The sequence below is a fragment of the Petromyzon marinus genome, chromosome 70 (genome assembly GCF_048934315.1).
Source record: "Petromyzon marinus isolate PM22_M1 ecotype Great Lakes invasive population chromosome 70, UKy_Petmar_22M1.pri1.0, whole genome shotgun sequence".
NCBI lineage: Eukaryota > Metazoa > Chordata > Hyperoartia > Petromyzontiformes > Petromyzontidae > Petromyzon > Petromyzon marinus.
In genome coordinates, this window is record NC_133736.1 from 4,794,656 (window position 1) to 4,812,049 (window position 17,394).

At 52.3% G+C, this 17,394-nt stretch overlaps 1 protein-coding gene across 3 annotated transcripts in view; it reads left to right on the forward strand.

Annotated features, from left to right (window-relative positions):
• Positions 1-17,394, forward strand: part of LOC116957171 (calcium-binding protein 39-like) — a 67,930-nt gene that overhangs the window by 26,067 nt on the left and 24,469 nt on the right. For 2 of the 3 annotated variants that reach the window (XM_032979165.2, XM_032979166.2), the window contains 4 exons: positions 267-385; positions 5,433-5,601; positions 8,770-8,829; positions 12,291-12,356. In XM_032979165.2, the coding sequence (XP_032835056.2) occupies positions 267-385; positions 5,433-5,601; positions 8,770-8,829; positions 12,291-12,356 (414 nt within the window). The other variant, XM_076055227.1, reaches the window with a different exon arrangement.

The window sequence follows — 17,394 nt, forward strand, 5'->3', positions numbered from 1 at the left end:
TTTTAACACGCCGCACCATTAACCCGGCGCCCCGAGTCCGATCCCCGCTCACGGCCACGGCCTCAAGTAAGTCCCCGTGGGAGCGACGTGCGGTGAACGTCGCCACCAGGGAGAGACAAAGGCGGACGGGCGGGCGTGGTGCCGGCCACCGCACCCGCTCGCGTGCCGCCGCTGCTCGCCACGAGCGGCACTTGCCCCCCTCCCCCCCCCCACCCGTGCGGCGTGCGGAGGCTACACGGGGGACCTTTGCCTTTGTGCGAGCGCAGGGCAAGAAGGACGTGGCGCAGATCTTCAACAACATCCTGCGGCGACAGATTGGCTCGCGCACCCCCACGGTGGAGTACATCAGCTCCTGCCCTCACCTCCTGTCCACGCTGCTGCGCGGGTGAGAGCGCTCACTCGCTCGCTCGCTCACTCAGTCGCTCGCCCACTCGCATGCTCGCCCACTCGCTCGCCCACTCGCTCGCCCACTCGCCCGCTCACTCGGCCGCTCACTCGGCCGCTCGCCCACTCGGCCGCTCACTCGGCCGCTCACTCGCCCGCTCACTCGGCCGCTCACTCGCCCGCTCACTTGCTCACTCGCATGCTCGCTCACTTGCTCGCTCACTCACCCACTCACTCACCCGCTCACTCACTCGCTCGCTCACTCACTCGCTCGCTCACTTGCATGCTCGCTCACTCACTCGCTCATCCGCCCTCTCACTTGCCCGCTCACTCGCCCGCTCACTCGCCCGCTCACTCGCCCGCTTACTCGGCCGCTCGCCCACTCGGCCGCTCACTCGCCCGCTCACTCACTCGCTCACTCACCCGCTCACTCACTCACTCGCCCGCTCACTCACTCGCCCGCTCGCTCACTCACTCACTCACTCACTCGCCCGCTCACTCGCCCGCTCACTCGCCTGCTCACTCACTTGCTCACTCACTCACTCACTCGCCCGCTCACTCGCCCGCTCACTCACTCGCCCACTCACTCACTCGCTCACTCACTCGCCCGCTCACTCACTCGCCCGCTCACTCACTCGCCCGCTCACTCGCCCGCTCACTCGCCCGCTCACTCACTCGCTCACTCACTCACTCACTCGCCCGCTCACTCGCCCGCTCACTCACTCGCTCACTCACTCGCCCGCTCACTCGCCCGCTCACTCACTCGCTCACTCGCCCGCTCACTCGCTCACTCGCCCGCCCGCTCACTCACCCGCTCACTCACACGCTCACTCACCCACTCACTCGCCCACTCACTCGCTCACTCGTTCACCCACTTGCCCGCTTGCTCACTCACTGGCTCGCTCGCCCGCTCGCTCACTCGCCCGCTCACTCACTCGCTCACCCGCTTGCTCACCCACTCGCTCACCCGCTCATTGAACTGTTCGCTCACCCACTCGCTCACCTGCCCACATGCTCACCCGCTCACTCACCCGCTCACATAGAGACTCATAGAGATACATTGTGCTGGGTGTCTCTATGGGTCTCTATGTATCTGTGTGTGTGTCTATGTGTGTATGTGTGTGTCTGTGTGTGTTAAACTGAAATATGTAACTAATAAGCTTGTGCCGGAGGCCCCGGGGGGACAGGCGTCTATGACGTCTCCTGGCCAAACCCCAATTGGCGGAGCCAGGAGATTGAATATCCACCCTCGGGGCTCCTCCAGAAACAACGAAAAGCCACTACGGGTGGCCACGTGGAATGTTCGAACGCTCACTGCAGAGGAGAGGCTGCCACTCCTCTGTCGGGAGCTGGACCGGTACCACCTGGATCTATGCGGCATTCAGGAGGTCCGGTGGACCGGCTTTGGCTCCTGCCACCATGAGGGGTGGACAGTCCTCTACTCGGGGCAGCAGACTGCCAAACAACAGGGTGTGGCTCTTCTTTTGAACAAAAGAATGAAGGGGGAGTGGGAGCGTGGCGGTGAGGTGTGGGAAGCTGTAAGCCCCAGGCTACTTTGGGCTCGCCTTCCCATCAACCGGAGGCGAGGAATGGTGGTCGTGGTTACTTATGCCCCCACTGAAGATGAACATCCGTGGAGGGATGCAGGCCAAGCCGATGAGTCAGATGCCTTCTGTGACCTCCTGTCACAGGTGCTGGCTAAAGTGGCCTCTCAGGATAGAGTCATCATGTTGGGTGACTTTAATGCCCGAGTTGGTCATGATACTGGCACCTGGTCTGGAGTGATTGGAGGGCATGGGCCAGATCAGCTCAATAACAACGGTAGGAGGCTGCTAGATTTTTGTGCAGCCCATGGGCTTGTAATTACCAACACGCTGTTCCGGCATCGGCGCATCCACACAACATCATGGATGGATGCCGGGTCCAAGCAAGAACATCTGCTGGACTACATAGTGACGGACCAGCGGATGCGAGCCCATGTCCTTGACACCAGGACCTACCGTGGAGCTGATCTGCCCTCTGACCATCGACTAGTCATCTGTAAGATGCGCCTGCCATTCTTCCACTCCGGTGGTAGGTGTACACCCAGGACCCCATTCCGACCTAAAGTGGCCTGGTCTCAGTTATCTGATGAAAGTTGCAAGCGAGAATTTCATCATCGCTTGCGGCTGGGATTGGCATCGTCCCCGACTCCTCCTGATGTCGAGGGTAAATGGGCGAGGTTTAGGACTGTGACTCATGCAGCTGCAATGGCTGCTTTGGGTACGCGGTCCAGACCTCCCCAGAGACCCCGGCTGACAGAGGAGTTGTTCAGGATGGTTGAGAAAAAGCGACAGGCCCACTGCCATCGGCTACAGAATCCCACGTCAGAGAATGAGGAGGCTTACCGCAGCCTTCGCTCGGAGGTTCGGAGAGCCGTGAGGCGCTGCAAGGATTGGGTGGTGGTCGCGGGTTGCTGAGGAGATGGAGTCTGCCTCAGTGGCCCGTGATCACAAATCTCTATTTAACTCCATCAAAAAAGTAACCTGCAGTGCCACACCTATTACCATCATTAGGGGAAAAAACGGTGATCCAATCTCCGACCCCCAGGAACAGGTTTGCAGATTTGCTGAGCATTTCTGTGAGGTCCTGGGGGAGGGAAAATCCCTCAGCCAGGAAAACATCGTGGCACAAAGTGAGGATGACCCTGCTGAGTCTGCGGTGCCTCAAATATTGGAAGAAGTCACCCCCTGTGAGTGGCTGGCTGTGGTGCCATCTGTTGAGGTAGTACTGAAGGCGATCCGGAGTCTGAAACCAGGAAAGACACCGGACAGAGATGATCTCCCAAGCGAAATGCTGAGGGAGGGTGGCGTTTGTGCACAGACTGCCCTATATGACATCATAACAACAGTCTGGACCACTGGACGGGTTCCGCAGGATTGGAAGGATGCCCTGGTGGTCCCCCTTTTTAAGAAGGGGGACCGCACAGACTGTAACAACTACAGGGGCATCTCACTCCTCAGTGTGCCGGGAAAGGTCCTGGCAAGGATTATTCAGCATCGCCTTGCCAGGCACGCTGAGGAGAGGCTTGCGGAGCCCCAATGCGGTTTCAGGATAGGGCGGTCCTGCACAGATGCCATATTTTCTGTCCGCCTGCTACAGCAGAGGTGTAGGGAATTCCAACAAAATCTACATCTCTGCTTTATTGACTTGGTCAAGGCCTATGATACCATCAGTAGGCCTGGGCTCTGGGTCGTTCTTCGTGCTTTTGGAGTACCTGACCCTCTGCTCACGATCATTAAGGACCTTCATGATGGTGAGCGGGCCCGGGTAAAACTACGTGGCTGGGAGTCAGAGCCATTCCCTGTACTCCTTGGGGTGCGACAGGGATGTCCTCTGGCTCCCACATTATTTAACATCTATTTTGACCACGTAGTTTGTGAAGCCTTCAATAGCTGTACCGGGGGAATCTCCATATGGTACAGATATAATGGGAGGCTAATCGATGCCCGGGTGCGGTCAAGGGATGGCTCCCTATTGCTCAACCACGTTATGTATGCTGATGATTTGGTAATAGCTGCTCAGTCAGAGGAGGAGTTGGAGACGCTGCTGCTGAGACTGGAGCGTGCCACTAAGAGGTGGGGCCTTACCATCAGCCCCACCAAAACTAAGCACCTGCCTGGGTATTTTGTACCATCGGACACTCCACCCCCACAACTCCCAATCGGTGATGGGGCAGTTGTGGAGAGAGTGGAGAGTTTCCCATATCTGGGCAGTGTGCTTATGACTGGCTCCAGTTTAACAGCAGAGGTCTCACTCCGAATAAGACGAGCGGCAATATCTTTTCATCGGTTGCGTAACGCTGTGTGGAAGCTACCTGGTCTGTCGCTCCGCACTAAGCTTCAGGTCTTCTCGGCCACGGTCATTCCCTCCCTTCTCTACGCTTGCGAAACGTGGACCCCCCTAATGGAACATCTACGCCGCTTAGAAACATTTAGGCTGGCCTGCCTACGATCCATCCTGGGTTTAACCAGACTGGATTGTGTGAGGAGCTCACAAATCCTTGAAAGATCTGGGCAGGGTCCCATCGGTGAGCTCCTCCGGCGGGCAAGGCTGCGATGGCTGGGTCATGTAGCCCGCATGCCCAGCCACCGCATGCCGAAACAGCTTTTGTTTGGCCGGATTGAGGGGGCTAAGCGGGCGCGGCACGGGCTAGAGAAGAGATGGAGTGATGTGGTACAGGAGGACGTGGAGCTGAGTGGACTTGCCGATGACTGGTACCAGCGGTGTCAAGATCGGCCTCTGTGGAGGAGGCTCGTGAAGGATGCTACTGGGCAGTTGGAGGCAGTCGCCCTCCAACAACATCGGAGGGCGGAGGAGCGACGCTCACAACAGCGAGCGGAGCGCCGGGTGGCTAAAGCACAGCAGGTTGGCACAGTAGGGGGCACAGGTGGTGCATCAGCCAGTCATCTCAGTCAGTCGACCCGTGGCACCTGGGTCTGCCCCGTGACCTCCTGCCAGCGGGCGTTCGACACTTCACGTGGCCTCAGGGTGCACATAGCCTGGCACAAGCGTCGTGGTGACGTCACTGCCACTTAGTGGCGAATGGCGGTTGTTGTTGTGTATGTGTGTGTCTATGTGTGTGTGTGTAGCTATGACTGTGTAGACATTGTGTGTATGTGTGTGTGTCTATGTGTGTGTCTATGTGTGTGTGTGTAGCTATGACTGTGTAGACATTGTGTGTATGTGTGTGTGTCTATGTGTGTATCTATGTGTGTGTGTCTATGTGTGTGTGTGTGTGTCTATGTGTGTGTGTGTGTGTAGCTACGACTGTGTAGACATTGTGTCTATGTGTGTGTGTCTATGTGTGTGTCTATGTATGTGTGTGTCTGTGTGTGTGTGTAGCTACGACTGTGTAGACATTGTGTCTATGTGTGTGTGTCTATGTGTGTGTCTGTGTGTGTGTCTGTGTGTGTGTGTGTGTGTAGCTACGACTGTGTAGACATTGTGTCTATGTGTGTGTGTCTATGTGTGTGTCTATGTATGTGTGTGTCTGTGTGTGTGTGTAGCTATGACTGTGTAGACATTGCGCTACACACGGGCGCCATGTTGCGTGAGTGTGTTCGCCACGAGCTGCTGGCCCGCTCCGTGCTCACCTCTCCCCACTTCTTCCGCCTCTTCCACTACGTGGACGCTTCCACCTTCGACGTCGCCTCGGACGCCTTCGCCACCTTCAGGGTGGACCACACCCCCCACTACCACCACCACAACACCACCACAACACCACCACCACAACACCACCACCACAACACCACAACACCCCACTCAACACTACCACCAACACCACCAACACCACCAACACCACCACCACCATCACCACCACCACAACACTACCACCAACACCACCACAACACCACCACCACACCACCACCACCACTACCACCATCACCATCACCACCACCACAACACTACCACCAACACCACCAACACCATCACCACCACCACAACACCACCACCAACACCACCAACACCACCACAACACCACCACCACCACAACACCACCACAACACCACCACCACAACACCACCAACACCACCACCCACCACCACCACAACACCACAACACCCCACTCAACACTACCACCAACACCACCAACACCACCAACACCACCACCACCACCACAACACCGCCACAACACTACCACCAACACCACCACCACAACACCACAACACCACCACCACAACACTACCACACCAACACCACCACCACAACACTACCACCAACACCACCATCACCACCACCAACACAACACCACAACACCACCAACACCATCACCACCCCACCACAACACCGCCACAACACCACCACACCAACACCACCAACACCACCACCCCAACACCACCAACACCACCAACACCACCACCCCAACACCACCCCAACACCACAACACCACCACAACACCACCACCCCACCACAACAACACCACCACCCCACCACAACAACACCAACAACACCATCACCACCCCACCACAACACCACAACCACCAACACCACCCCAACACCACCAACACCACCACCAACACCACCACCCCACCACAACGCCACCACCGCAACAGCACCAACACTACCAACACCACCACAACACCGCCAACACAACCACCACCACCAACACCACCACAACAACACCACCACCCCACCACAACGCCACCACCACAACACTACCAACACCACCACAACACCGCCAACACAACCACCACCACCAACACCACCACCTTTACCACCAACAACACCACCACCAACACCACCACCTTTACCACCAACACCACCAACACAACCAACTTTAACACCACCACCGCCAACAACACCACCAACACAACCACCTTTACCACCACCAACATAACCACCTTCACCACCACCACCACCAAAACAACCACCACCAATACAACCACCACCAACACAACCACCACCACGTCCATGGCCTGTATTGACCCTTGACCCCCGTATGATTGTCAGGGCTGCTGTGACACGTTGTTGACGTTGTTGTTGACGTTGTTGTTGATGTTGTTGTTGACGTTGTTGTTGACGTTGTTGTTGACGTTGTTGTTGTTGTTGACGTTGTCGTTGTTGACGTTGTTGTTGACGTTGTTGTTGACGTTGTTGTTGACGTTGTCGTTGACGTTGTTGTTGTTGTTGACGTTGTTGTTGTTGTTGACGTTGTTGTCGTTGTTGTTGTTGTTGACGTTGTTGTTGACGTTGTTGTTGTTGACGTTGTTGTTGTTGACGTTGTTGTCGTTGACGTTGTCGTTGACGTTGTTGTTGACGTTGTTGTCGTTGTTGTCGTTGACGTTGTTGTTGACGTTGTTGTCGTTGTCGTTGTTGTTGTTGTCGTTGTTGTCGTTGACGTTGTTGTTGACGTTGTTGTCTTTGACGTTGTTGTTGACGTTGTTGTTGGTGACGTTGTTGTTGTTGACGTTGTTGTCGTTGACGTTGTTGTTGACGTTGTTGTTGACGTTGTTGTCGTTGACGTTGTTGTTGACGTTGTCGTTGTTGACGTTGTTGTCGTTGTCGTTGTTGTTGACGTTGTTGTCGTTGTCGTTGTTGTTGACGTTGTTGTCGTTGTTGTCGTTGACGTTGTTGTTGTTGTCGTTGTTGGTGTTGTTGTTGTTGTTGTTGTGGTCGTTGTTGTTGTTGTCGTTGACGTTGTTGTTGTCGTTGACGTTGTTGTTGTTGTCGTTGACGTTGATGACATTGTTGTCGTTGACGTTGTTGTTGACGTTGTTGTTGTTGTCGTTGTTGTTGTCATTGACGTTGTTGTCGTTGTTGTTGTCGTTGTTGTTGTCATTGACGTTGTTGTTGACGTTGTTGTTGTTGACGTTGTTGTCGTTGACGTTGTTGTCGTTGACGTTGTTGTTGACGTTGTTGTTGACGTTGTTGTTGACGTTGTTGTTGTTGTCGTTGTTGTTGACGTTGTCGTTGTAGTTGACGTTGTTGTCGTTGACGTTGTTGACGTTGTTGTTGACGTTGTTGTCGTTGTTGTCGTTGTTGTTGACGTTGTTGTCGTTGTTGTCGTTGACGTTGTTGTTGTTGTTGTTGTCGTTGTTGGTGTTGTTGTTGTTGTTGTTGTGGTCGTTGTTGTTGTTGTCGTTGACGTTGTTGTTGTCGTTGACGTTGTTGTTGTTGTCGTTGACGTTGATGACATTGTTGTCGTTGACGTTGTTGTTGACGTTGTTGTTGTTGTCGTTGTTGTTGTCATTGACGTTGTTGTCGTTGTTGTTGTCGTTGTTGTTGTCATTGACGTTGTTGTTGACGTTGTTGTTGTTGACGTTGTTGTCGTTGACGTTGTTGTCGTTGACGTTGTTGTTGACGTTGTTGTTGACGTTGTTGTTGACGTTGTTGTTGTTGTCGTTGTTGTTGACGTTGTCGTTGTAGTTGACGTTGTTGTCGTTGACGTTGTTGACGTTGACGTTGTTGTTGACGTTGTTGTTGTTGTCGTTGTTGTTGACGTTGTCGTTGACGTTGTTGTTGACGTTGTCGTTGTTGTTGACGTTGTCGTTGTTGTTGACGTTGTTGTTGTTGTTGTCGTTGACGTTGACGTTGTTGTCGTTGTCGTTGTTGTTGACGTTGTTGTTGTTGTTGACGTTGTTGTTGACGTTGTTGTCATTGACGTTGATGACGTTGACGTTGTTGTTGACGTTGTTGTAGTTGACGTTGTTGTCGTTGACGTTGTTGTTGTCATTGACGTTGGTGACGTTGACGTTGTTGTTGACGTTGTTGTCGTTGTTGTTGTCGTTGTTGTTGACGTTGTTGTCATTGACGTTGATGACGTTGACGTTGTTGTTGGCGTTGTTGTATATATTTTTGTTGTTGACGTTGTTGACTTCGTTGTTGTTGTGCTGCTGGGTACAGGACCTGCTGACGAGACACAAGGCTCTCTGTGCTGAGTTTCTGGATCAGAACTACGAGCGGGTGAGTCCCAGCATCACCACTCACAGTGGTGGTGTTGTGGTGGTATTGTGGTGGTGGTGTTGTGGTGGTGGTGTTGTGGTGGTGGTGTTGTGGTGTTGTGGTGTTGTGGTGGTGGTGTTGTGGTGGTGTTGTGGTGGTGTTGGTGGTGGTGTTGTGGTGGTGGTGTTGTGGTGTTGTGGTGTTGTGGTGGTGGTGTTGTGGTGGTGGTGTTGTGGTGGTGTTGGTGGTGGTATTGGTGATGGTGGTGTTGTTATTGGTGGTGGTAGTGTTAGTGGTGGTGTTGTTATTGGTGGTGTTGTTATTGGTGGTAGTAGTGGTAGTGGTGGTGTTGGTGGTGGTGGTGTTGTTATTGGTGGTGGTGTTGGTGATGGCTGTACCAGAGGAATTACCATCTGGTGCAGATACAATGGGAGGCTGATCGATGCCGGGGTGCGGTCAAGGGATGGCTCCCTATTGCTCAACCACGTTACAGTGAGGGAACAAAGTATTTGATCCCCTGCTGATTTTGTACGTTTGCCCACTGACAAAGAAATGATTAGTCTATAATTTTAATGGTAGGTTTATTTGAACAGTGAGAGACAGAATAACAACAACAAAATCCAGAAAAACGCATGTAAAAAATGTTATAAATTGATTTGCATTTTAATGAGGGAAATAAATAGTTGACCCCCTCAATCAGAAAGATTTCTGGCTCCCAGGTGTCTTTTATACAGGTAACGAGCTGAGATCAGGAGCACACTCTTAAAGGGAGTGCTCCTAATCTCAGCGTGTTACCTGTATAAAAGACACCTGTCCACAGAAGCAATCAATCGATCAGATTCCAAACTCTCCACCATGGCCAAGACCAAAGAGCTCTCCAAGGATGTCAGGGACAAGATTGTAGACCTACACAAGGCTGGAATGGGCTACAAGACCATTGCCAAGCAGCTTGGTGAGAAGGTGACAACAGTTGGTGTGATTATTCGCAAATGGAAGAAACACAAAAGAACTGTCAATCTCCCTCGGCCTAGGGCTCCATGCAAGATCTCATCTCGTGGAGTTGCAATGATCATGAGAATGGTGAGGAATCAGCCCAGAACTGCACGGGAAGATCTTGTCAGTGATCTCAAGGCAGCTGGGACCATAGTCATCAAGAAAACAATTGGTAACACACTACGCCGTGAAGGACTGAAATCCTGCAGCGCCCGCAAGGTCCCCCTGCTCAAGAAAGCACATATACATGCCCGTCTGAAGTTTGCCAATGAACATCTGAATGATTCGGAGGACAACTGGGTGAAAGTGTTGTGGTCAGATGAGACCAAAATGGAGCTCTTTGGCATCAACTCAACTCGCCGTGTTTGGAGGAGGAGGAATGCTGCCTATGACCCCTAGAACACCATCCCCACCGTCAAACATGGAGGTGGAAACATTATGCTTTGGGGGTGTTTTTCTGCTAAGGGGACAGGACAACTTCACCGCATCAAACGGACGATGGACGGGGCCATGTACTGTCAAATCTTGGGTGAGGACCTCCTTCCCTCAGGAAGGGAATTGAAAATGGGTCGTGGATGGGTATTCCAGCATGACGACCCAAAACACACGGCCAAGGCAACAAAGGAGTGGCTCAAGAAGAAGCACATTAAGGTCCTGGAGTGGCCTAGCCAGTCTCCAGACCTTAATCCCATAGAAAATCTGTGGAGGGAGCTGAAGGTTCGAGTTGCCAAAACGTCAGCTTCGAAACCTTAATGACTTGGAGAAGATCTGCAAAGAGGAGTGGGACAAAATCCCTCCTGAGATGTGTGCAAACCTGGTGGCCAACTACAAGAAACGTCTGACCTCTGATTGCCAACAAGGGTTTTGCCACCAAGTACTAAGTCATGTTTTGCAGAGGGGTCAAATACTTATTTCCCTCATTAAAATGCAAATCAATTTATAACGTTTTTGACATGCGTTTTTCCGGATTTTTGTGTTGTTATTCTGTCTCTCACTGTTCAAATAAACCTACCATTAAAATTATAGACTGATAATTTTTTTGTCAGTGGGCAAACGTACAAAATCAGCAGGGGATCAAATACTGTTTTCCCTCACTGTATGTATGCCGGTGATCTGGTAATTGCTGCTCGCTCAGAGGAGGAGTTGGAGGCGCTGCTGCTGAATCTGGAGCGTGCCACTAAGAGGTGGGGCCTTACCATCACCCCCACCAAAACTAAGCACCTGCCTGGGTATTTTGTACCATTGGACACTCCACCCCCACAACTCCCAATTGGTGATGGGGCAGTTGTGGAGAGTGGAAAGTTTCCCATACCTGGGCAATGTGCTTATGACCGTTTCCAGTTTAACAGCAGAGGTCTCACTCCGAATTAGTCGAGCGGCAATATCTTTTCATCGGTTGCGTAACGCTGTGTGGAAGCTACCTGGTCCGTCGCTCCGCACTAAGCTTCAGGTCTTCTCGGCCACGGTCATTCCCTCCCTTCTCTACGCTTGCGAAACGTGGACCCCTCTATTAGAACATCTTCGCCGGTTAGAAACATTTAGGCTGGCCTGCCTACGATTCATCCTGGGTTTAACCTGCAAGGTGGATTGTGTGAGGAGCTCACAAACCCTCGAAAGATCTGGACAAAATCCCATCGGTGAGCTCCTCCGGCAGGCAAGGCTGTGTTGGCTGGGCCATGTAGCCCGCATGCCCAGCCACCGCATGCCGAAACAGCTTTTGTTCGGCCGGATCGAGGGGGCTAAGCAGGCGCGGCATGGGCTAGAGAAGAGATGGAGTGATGTGGTACGGGAGGACGTGGAGCTGAGTGGACTTGCCGATGACCGGTACCAGCGGTGTCAAGATCGGCCTCTGTGGAGGAGGCTCGTGAAGGACGCCGCTGCTGGGCAGTTGGAGGCAGTCGCCCTCCAACAACAACGGAGGGCGGAGGAGCGACGCTCACAACAACGAGCGGAGCGCCGGGTGGCTAAAGCGCATCAGGTTGGCACAGTTAGGGGGCACAGGTGGTGCATCAGCTCAGTCATCTCGGCCAGTCGACCCGTGGCACCTGCCGGGTCTGCCCCCGTGACCTCCTGGCCAGCGGGCGTTCGACACTTCACGTGATGGCCTCAAGGTGCACATAGCCTGGCGCAAAGTGCCGCGGTGACGTCACCGCCGCTTAGTGGCGACCAACACCTGCGATGACGATTGCCCGAACCCTTCCTGGGCCTCCCCCTAGATCGACTCGGCCTCACGCGAGCGGCGTTTTTAGTAAATCGTTGAGATGACCGTTAAAGGCGTCCGGGGCGTAGTGGTGGCGCCGGCCACACCACCACACCACCACCCTCCTCCTGTGCCGGAGCGCCGGCAGCCTCAGTAGGCAAGCTGCTCGCTCCCGACAGCACTTTGCCCCCGGCAGTGCCGTTAAGAGGCTATGGCGGCGGTGGCGGGGGTGGGTGTTGATCTTTCTCCGTGTTGTCGTGTTGTGTTTGCCGGCCCGGACGCCGTGCAGGTATTTGAGGAGTACGACAAACTCCTGCTGTCCTCCAACTACGTGACCAAGAGGCAGTCTCTCAAGGTGAGAACGCCGGGGGGTGGTGGTGGATTGTTGTGTGCTCACACAGACGCACGCGTGTCGCACACGCACACGCGTGCCGTGTGTCTCTGTGAGTGTCTCTGTGTGAGTGTCTCTGTGTGAGTGTCTCTGTGTGTGTCTTTGTGAGTGTCTCTGTGAGTGTGTCTTTGTGAGTGTCTCTGTGTGAGTGTCTCTGTGTGAGTGTTGTTTGTGAGTGTCTCTCTGTGAGTGTCTCTGTGTGAGTGTCTGTGTGTGTGTCTTTGTGAGTGTCTCTGTGAGTGTGTCTTTGTGAGTGTGTCTTTGTGAGTGTGTCTCTCTTTGAGTGTGTCTCTGTGAGTGTCTCTGTGTGAGTGTCTCTGTGTGAGTGTCTCTGTGTGAGTGTCTCTGTGTGAGTGTCTCTGTGTGAGTGTCTCTCTGTGAGTGTCTCTCTGTGAGTGTCTCTCTGTGAGTGTCTCTCTGTGAGTGTCTCTGTGTGAGTGTCTCTGTGTGAGTGTCTCTGTGTGAGTGTCTTTGTGAGTGTCTCTCTGTGAATGTCTCTCTGTGAGTGTCTCTGTCTGTGTCTTTGTGAGTGTGTCTCTGTGAGTGTCTCTCTGTGAGTGTGTCTCTGTGAGTGTCTCTGTGAGTGTCTCTGTGAGTGTGTCTTTGTGAGTGTCTCTGTGAGTGTGTCTCTCTGTGAGTGTCTTTTTGTGAGTGTCTCTCTGTGAGTGTCTCTCTGTGAGTGTCTCTGTGAGTGTCTCTGTGAGTGTCTCTGTGTGAGTGTTGTCTGTGAGTGTCTCTGTGTGAGTGTCTCTGTGTGAGTGTCTTTGTGAGTGTCTCTGTGAGTGTCTCTGTGAGTGTCTCTCTGTGAGTGTCTCTGTGAGTGTCTCTGTGTGTGTCTCTGTGTGTGTCTCTGTGTGTGTCTCTGTGTGAGTGTCTCTGTGTGTGTCTTTGTGAGTGTGTCTCTTTGAGTGTCTCTCTGTGAGTGTCTCTGTGAGTGTGTCTGTGAGTGTCTCTCTGAGTGTCTCTGTGTGTGTCTCTCTGTGTGTGTCTCTGTGTGAGTGTCTCTGTGTGAGTGTCTCTCTGTGAGTGTCTCTGTGTGAGTGTCTCTCTGTGAGTGTCTCTGTGTGTGTCTTTGTGAGTGTGTCTCTGTGAGTGTCTCTGTGGGTGTCTCTGTGTGAGTGTCTCTGTGTGTGTCTCTGTGTGAGTGTCTCTGTGTGTGTCTCTGTGTGAGTGTCTCTGTGTGTGTCTTTGTGAGTGTCTCTGTGTGTGTCTCTGTGTGAGTGTCTCTGTGTGTGTCTTTGTGAGTGTGTCTCTTTGAGTGTCTCTCTGTGAGTGTCTCTGTGAGTGTGTCTGTGAGTGTCCCTCTGAGTGTCTCTGTGTGTGTCTCTCTGTGTGTGTCTCTGTGTGAGTGTCTCTGTGTGAGTGTCTCTGTGTGAGTGTCTCTCTGTGAGTGTCTCTGTGTGTGTCTTTGTGAGTGTGTCTCTGTGAGTGTCTCTGTGGGTGTCTCTGTGTGAGTGTCTCTGTGTGAGTGTCTCTGTGTGAGTGTCTCTGTGTGAGTGTCTCTGTGTGTGTCTTTGTGAGTGTCTCTGTGAGTGTGTCTCTTTGAGTGTCTCTTTGAGTGTCTCTCTGTGAGTCTCTCTGTGAGTGTGTCTGTGAGTGTCTCTGTGTGAGTGTCTCTGTGTGAGTGTTGTCTGTGAGTGTCTCTGTGAGTGTGTCTCTGTGAGTGTGTCTCTGTGTGTGTCTTTGTGAGTGTCTCTGTGAGTGTGTCTCTGTGAGTGTCTCTGTGTGAGTGTCTCTGTGAGTGTCTCTGTGAGTGTCTCTGTGAGTGTCTCTGTGAGTGTCTCTCTGTGAGTGTCTCTCTGTGAGTGTCTCTGTGAGTGTCTCTCTCTGTGTGTGTGTCTCTGTGAGTGTCTCTCTGTGTGTGTGTCTCTGTGAGTGTCTCTCTGTGTGTGTGTCTCTGTGTGTGTCTCTGTGAGTGTCTCTCTGTGAGTGTCTCTGTGTGAGTGTCTCTGTGTGTGTCTTTGTGAGTGTCTCTGTGAGTGTGTCTTTGTGAGTGTGTCTTTGTGAGTGTCTCTCTGTGAGTGTCTCTGTGTGAGTGTCTCTCTGTGAGTGTCTCTCTGTGAGTGTCTCTGTGAGTGTCTCTCTGTGTGTGTGTCTCTGTGAGTGTCTCTCTGTGAGTGTGTCTCTGTGAGTGTCTCTGTGAGTGTCTCTGTGAGTGTCTCTGTGAGTGTCTCTCTGTGAGTGTCTCTCTGTGAGTGTTGTCTGTGAGTGTCTCTGTGTGAGTGTCTCTGTGTGAGTGTGTCTCTGTGAGTGTCTCTGTGTGAGTGTCTCTGTGTGAGTGTCTCTCTGTGAGTGTCTCTCTGTGAGTGTCTCTCTGTGAGTGTCTCTGTGAGTGTCTCTGTGTGTGTCTCTGTGTGTGTCTCTGTGTGAGTGTCTCTGTGTGTGTCTTTGTGAGTGTGTCTCTTTGAGTGTCTCTCTGTGAGTGTCTCTGTGAGTGTGTCTGTGAGTGTCTCTCTGAGTGTCTCTGTGTGTGTCTCTCTGTGTGTGTCTCTGTGTGAGTGTCTCTGTGTGAGTGTCTCTCTGTGAGTGTCTCTGTGTGAGTGTATCTCTGTGAGTGTCTCTGTGTGTGTCTTTGTGAGTGTGTCTCTGTGAGTGTCTCTGAGTGTGTCTCTGTGAGTGTCTCTGTGGGTGTCTCTGTGTGAGTGTCTCTGTGTGTGTCTCTGTGTGAGTGTCTCTGTGTGTGTCTCTGTGTGAGTGTCTCTGTGTGTGTCTTTGTGAGTGTCTCTGTGAGTGTGTCTCTTTGAGTGTCTCTTTGAGTGTCTCTCTGTGAGTGTCTCTGTGAGTGTGTCTGTGAGTGTCTCTGTGTGAGTGTCTCTGTGTGAGTGTTGTCTGTGAGTGTCTCTGTGAGTGTGTCTCTGTGAGTGTGTCTCTGTGTGTGTCTTTGTGAGTGTCTCTGTGAGTGTGTCTCTGTGAGTGTCTCTGTGAGTGTGTCTCTGTGAGTGTCTCTGTGTGAGTGTCTCTGTGAGTGTCTCTGTGAGTGTCTCTGTGAGTGTCTCTCTGTGAGTGTCTCTCTGTGAGTGTCTCTGTGTGTGTGTCTCTGTGTGTGTGTCTCTGTGTGAGTGTCTTTGTGAGTGTCTCTGTGAGTGTGTCTCTGTGAGTGTCTCTGTGTGAGTGTCTCTCTGTGAGTGTCTCTCTGTGAGTGTCTCTGTGAGTGTCTCTGTGAGTGTCTCTGTGTGTGTCTCTGTGTGTGTCTCTGTGTGAGTGTCTCTGTGTGTGTCTTTGTGAGTGTGTCTCTTTGAGTGTCTCTCTGTGAGTGTCTCTGTGAGTGTGTCTGTGAGTGTCTCTCTGAGTGTCTCTGTGTGTGTCTCTCTGTGTGTGTCTCTGTGTGAGTGTCTCTCTGTGAGTGTCTCTGTGTGAGTGTATCTCTGTGAGTGTCTCTGTGTGTGTCTTTGTGAGTGTGTCTCTGTGAGTGTCTCTGTGGGTGTCTCTGTGTGAGTGTCTCTGTGTGTGTCTCTGTGAGTGTCTCTGTGTGTGTCTCTGTGTGAGTGTCTCTGTGTGTGTCTTTGTGAGTGTCTCTGTGAGTGTGTCTCTTTGAGTGTCTCTTTGAGTGTCTCTCTGTGAGTGTCTCTGTGAGTGTGTCTGTGAGTGTCTCTGTGTGAGTGTCTCTGTGTGAGTGTTGTCTGTGAGTGTCTCTGTGAGTGTGTCTCTGTGAGTGTCTTTGTGAGTGTCTCTGTGAGTGTGTCTCTGTGAGTGTGTCTCTGTGAGTGTCTCTGTGAGTGTCTCTGTGTGAGTGTCTCTGTGAGTGTCTCTGTGAGTGTCTCTGTGAGTGTCTCTGTGAGTGTCTCTCTGTGTGTGTGTCTCTGTGAGTGTCTCTCTGTGTGTGTGTCTCTGTGTGTGTGTCTCTGTGAGTGTCTCTGTGTGAGTGTCTCTCTGTGAGTGTCTCTGTGTGAGTGTCTCTCTGTGAGTGTCTCTGTGAGTGTCTCTCTGTGTGAGTGTCTCTGTGTGTGTGTCTCTGTGTGTGTCTCTGTGAGTGTCTCTGTGTGAGTGTCTCTGTGTGAGTGTCTCTGTGTGAGTGTCTCTGTGAGTGTCTCTGTGTGAGTGTCTCTGTGAGTGTCTCTGTGAGTGTCTCTCTGTGTGTGTCTCTGTGAGTGTCTCTCTGTGAGTGTCTCTGTGTGAGTGTCTCTGTGTGAGTGTCTCTGTGTGAGTGTCTCTCTGTGTGTGTCTCTCTGTGTGTGTCTCTGTGTGTGTGTCTCTGTGTGTGTGTCTCTGTGAGTATCTCTGTGAGTGTCTCTGTGAGTGTCTCTCTGTGAGTGTGTCTCTGTGAGTGTCTCTCTGTGTGTGTCTCTCTGTGTGTGTCTCTCTCTGTGTGTGTCTCTCTCTGTGTGTGTCTCTGTTAGTGTCTCTGTTAGTGTCTCTGTTAGTGTCTCTGTTAGTGTCTCTGTGTGAGTGTCTCTGTGTGTGTCTCTCTGTGTGTGTGTCTCTGTGTGTGTCTCTGTGTGTGTCTTTGTGAGTGTCTCTCTGTGAGTGTCTCTCTGTGGGTGTGTCTGTGTGAGTGTGTCTCTGTGAGTGTGTCTCTGTGAGTGTGTCTCTGTGTGAGTGTGTCTCTGTGAGTGTGTCTCTGTGTGAGTGTCTCTGTGAGTGTCTCTCTGTGAGTGTCTCTCTGTGAGTGTCTCTCTGTGTGTGTCTCTCTGTGTGTGTCTCTCTGTGAGTGTCTCTGTGTGTGTGTCTCTGTTAGTGTCTCTGTGAGTGTGTCTTTGTGAGTGTCTCTGTGAGTGTGTCTCTCTGTGAGTGTCTTTGTGTGAGTGTCTCTCTGTGAGTGTCTCTGTGAGTGTCTTTGTGAGTGTCTCTCTGTGAGTGTCTCTGTGAGTGTCTCTCTGTGAGTGTCTCTGTGAGTGTCTCTCTGTGAGTGTCTCTCTGTGTGTGTCTCTCTGTGAGTGTCTCTCTGTGTGTGTCTCTCTGTGTGTGTCTCTCTGTGTGTGTCTCTCTGTGTGTGTCTCTCTGTGTGTGTCTCTCTGTGAGTGTGTCTGTGTGAGTGTCTCTCTGTGAGTGTCTCTGTGTGAGT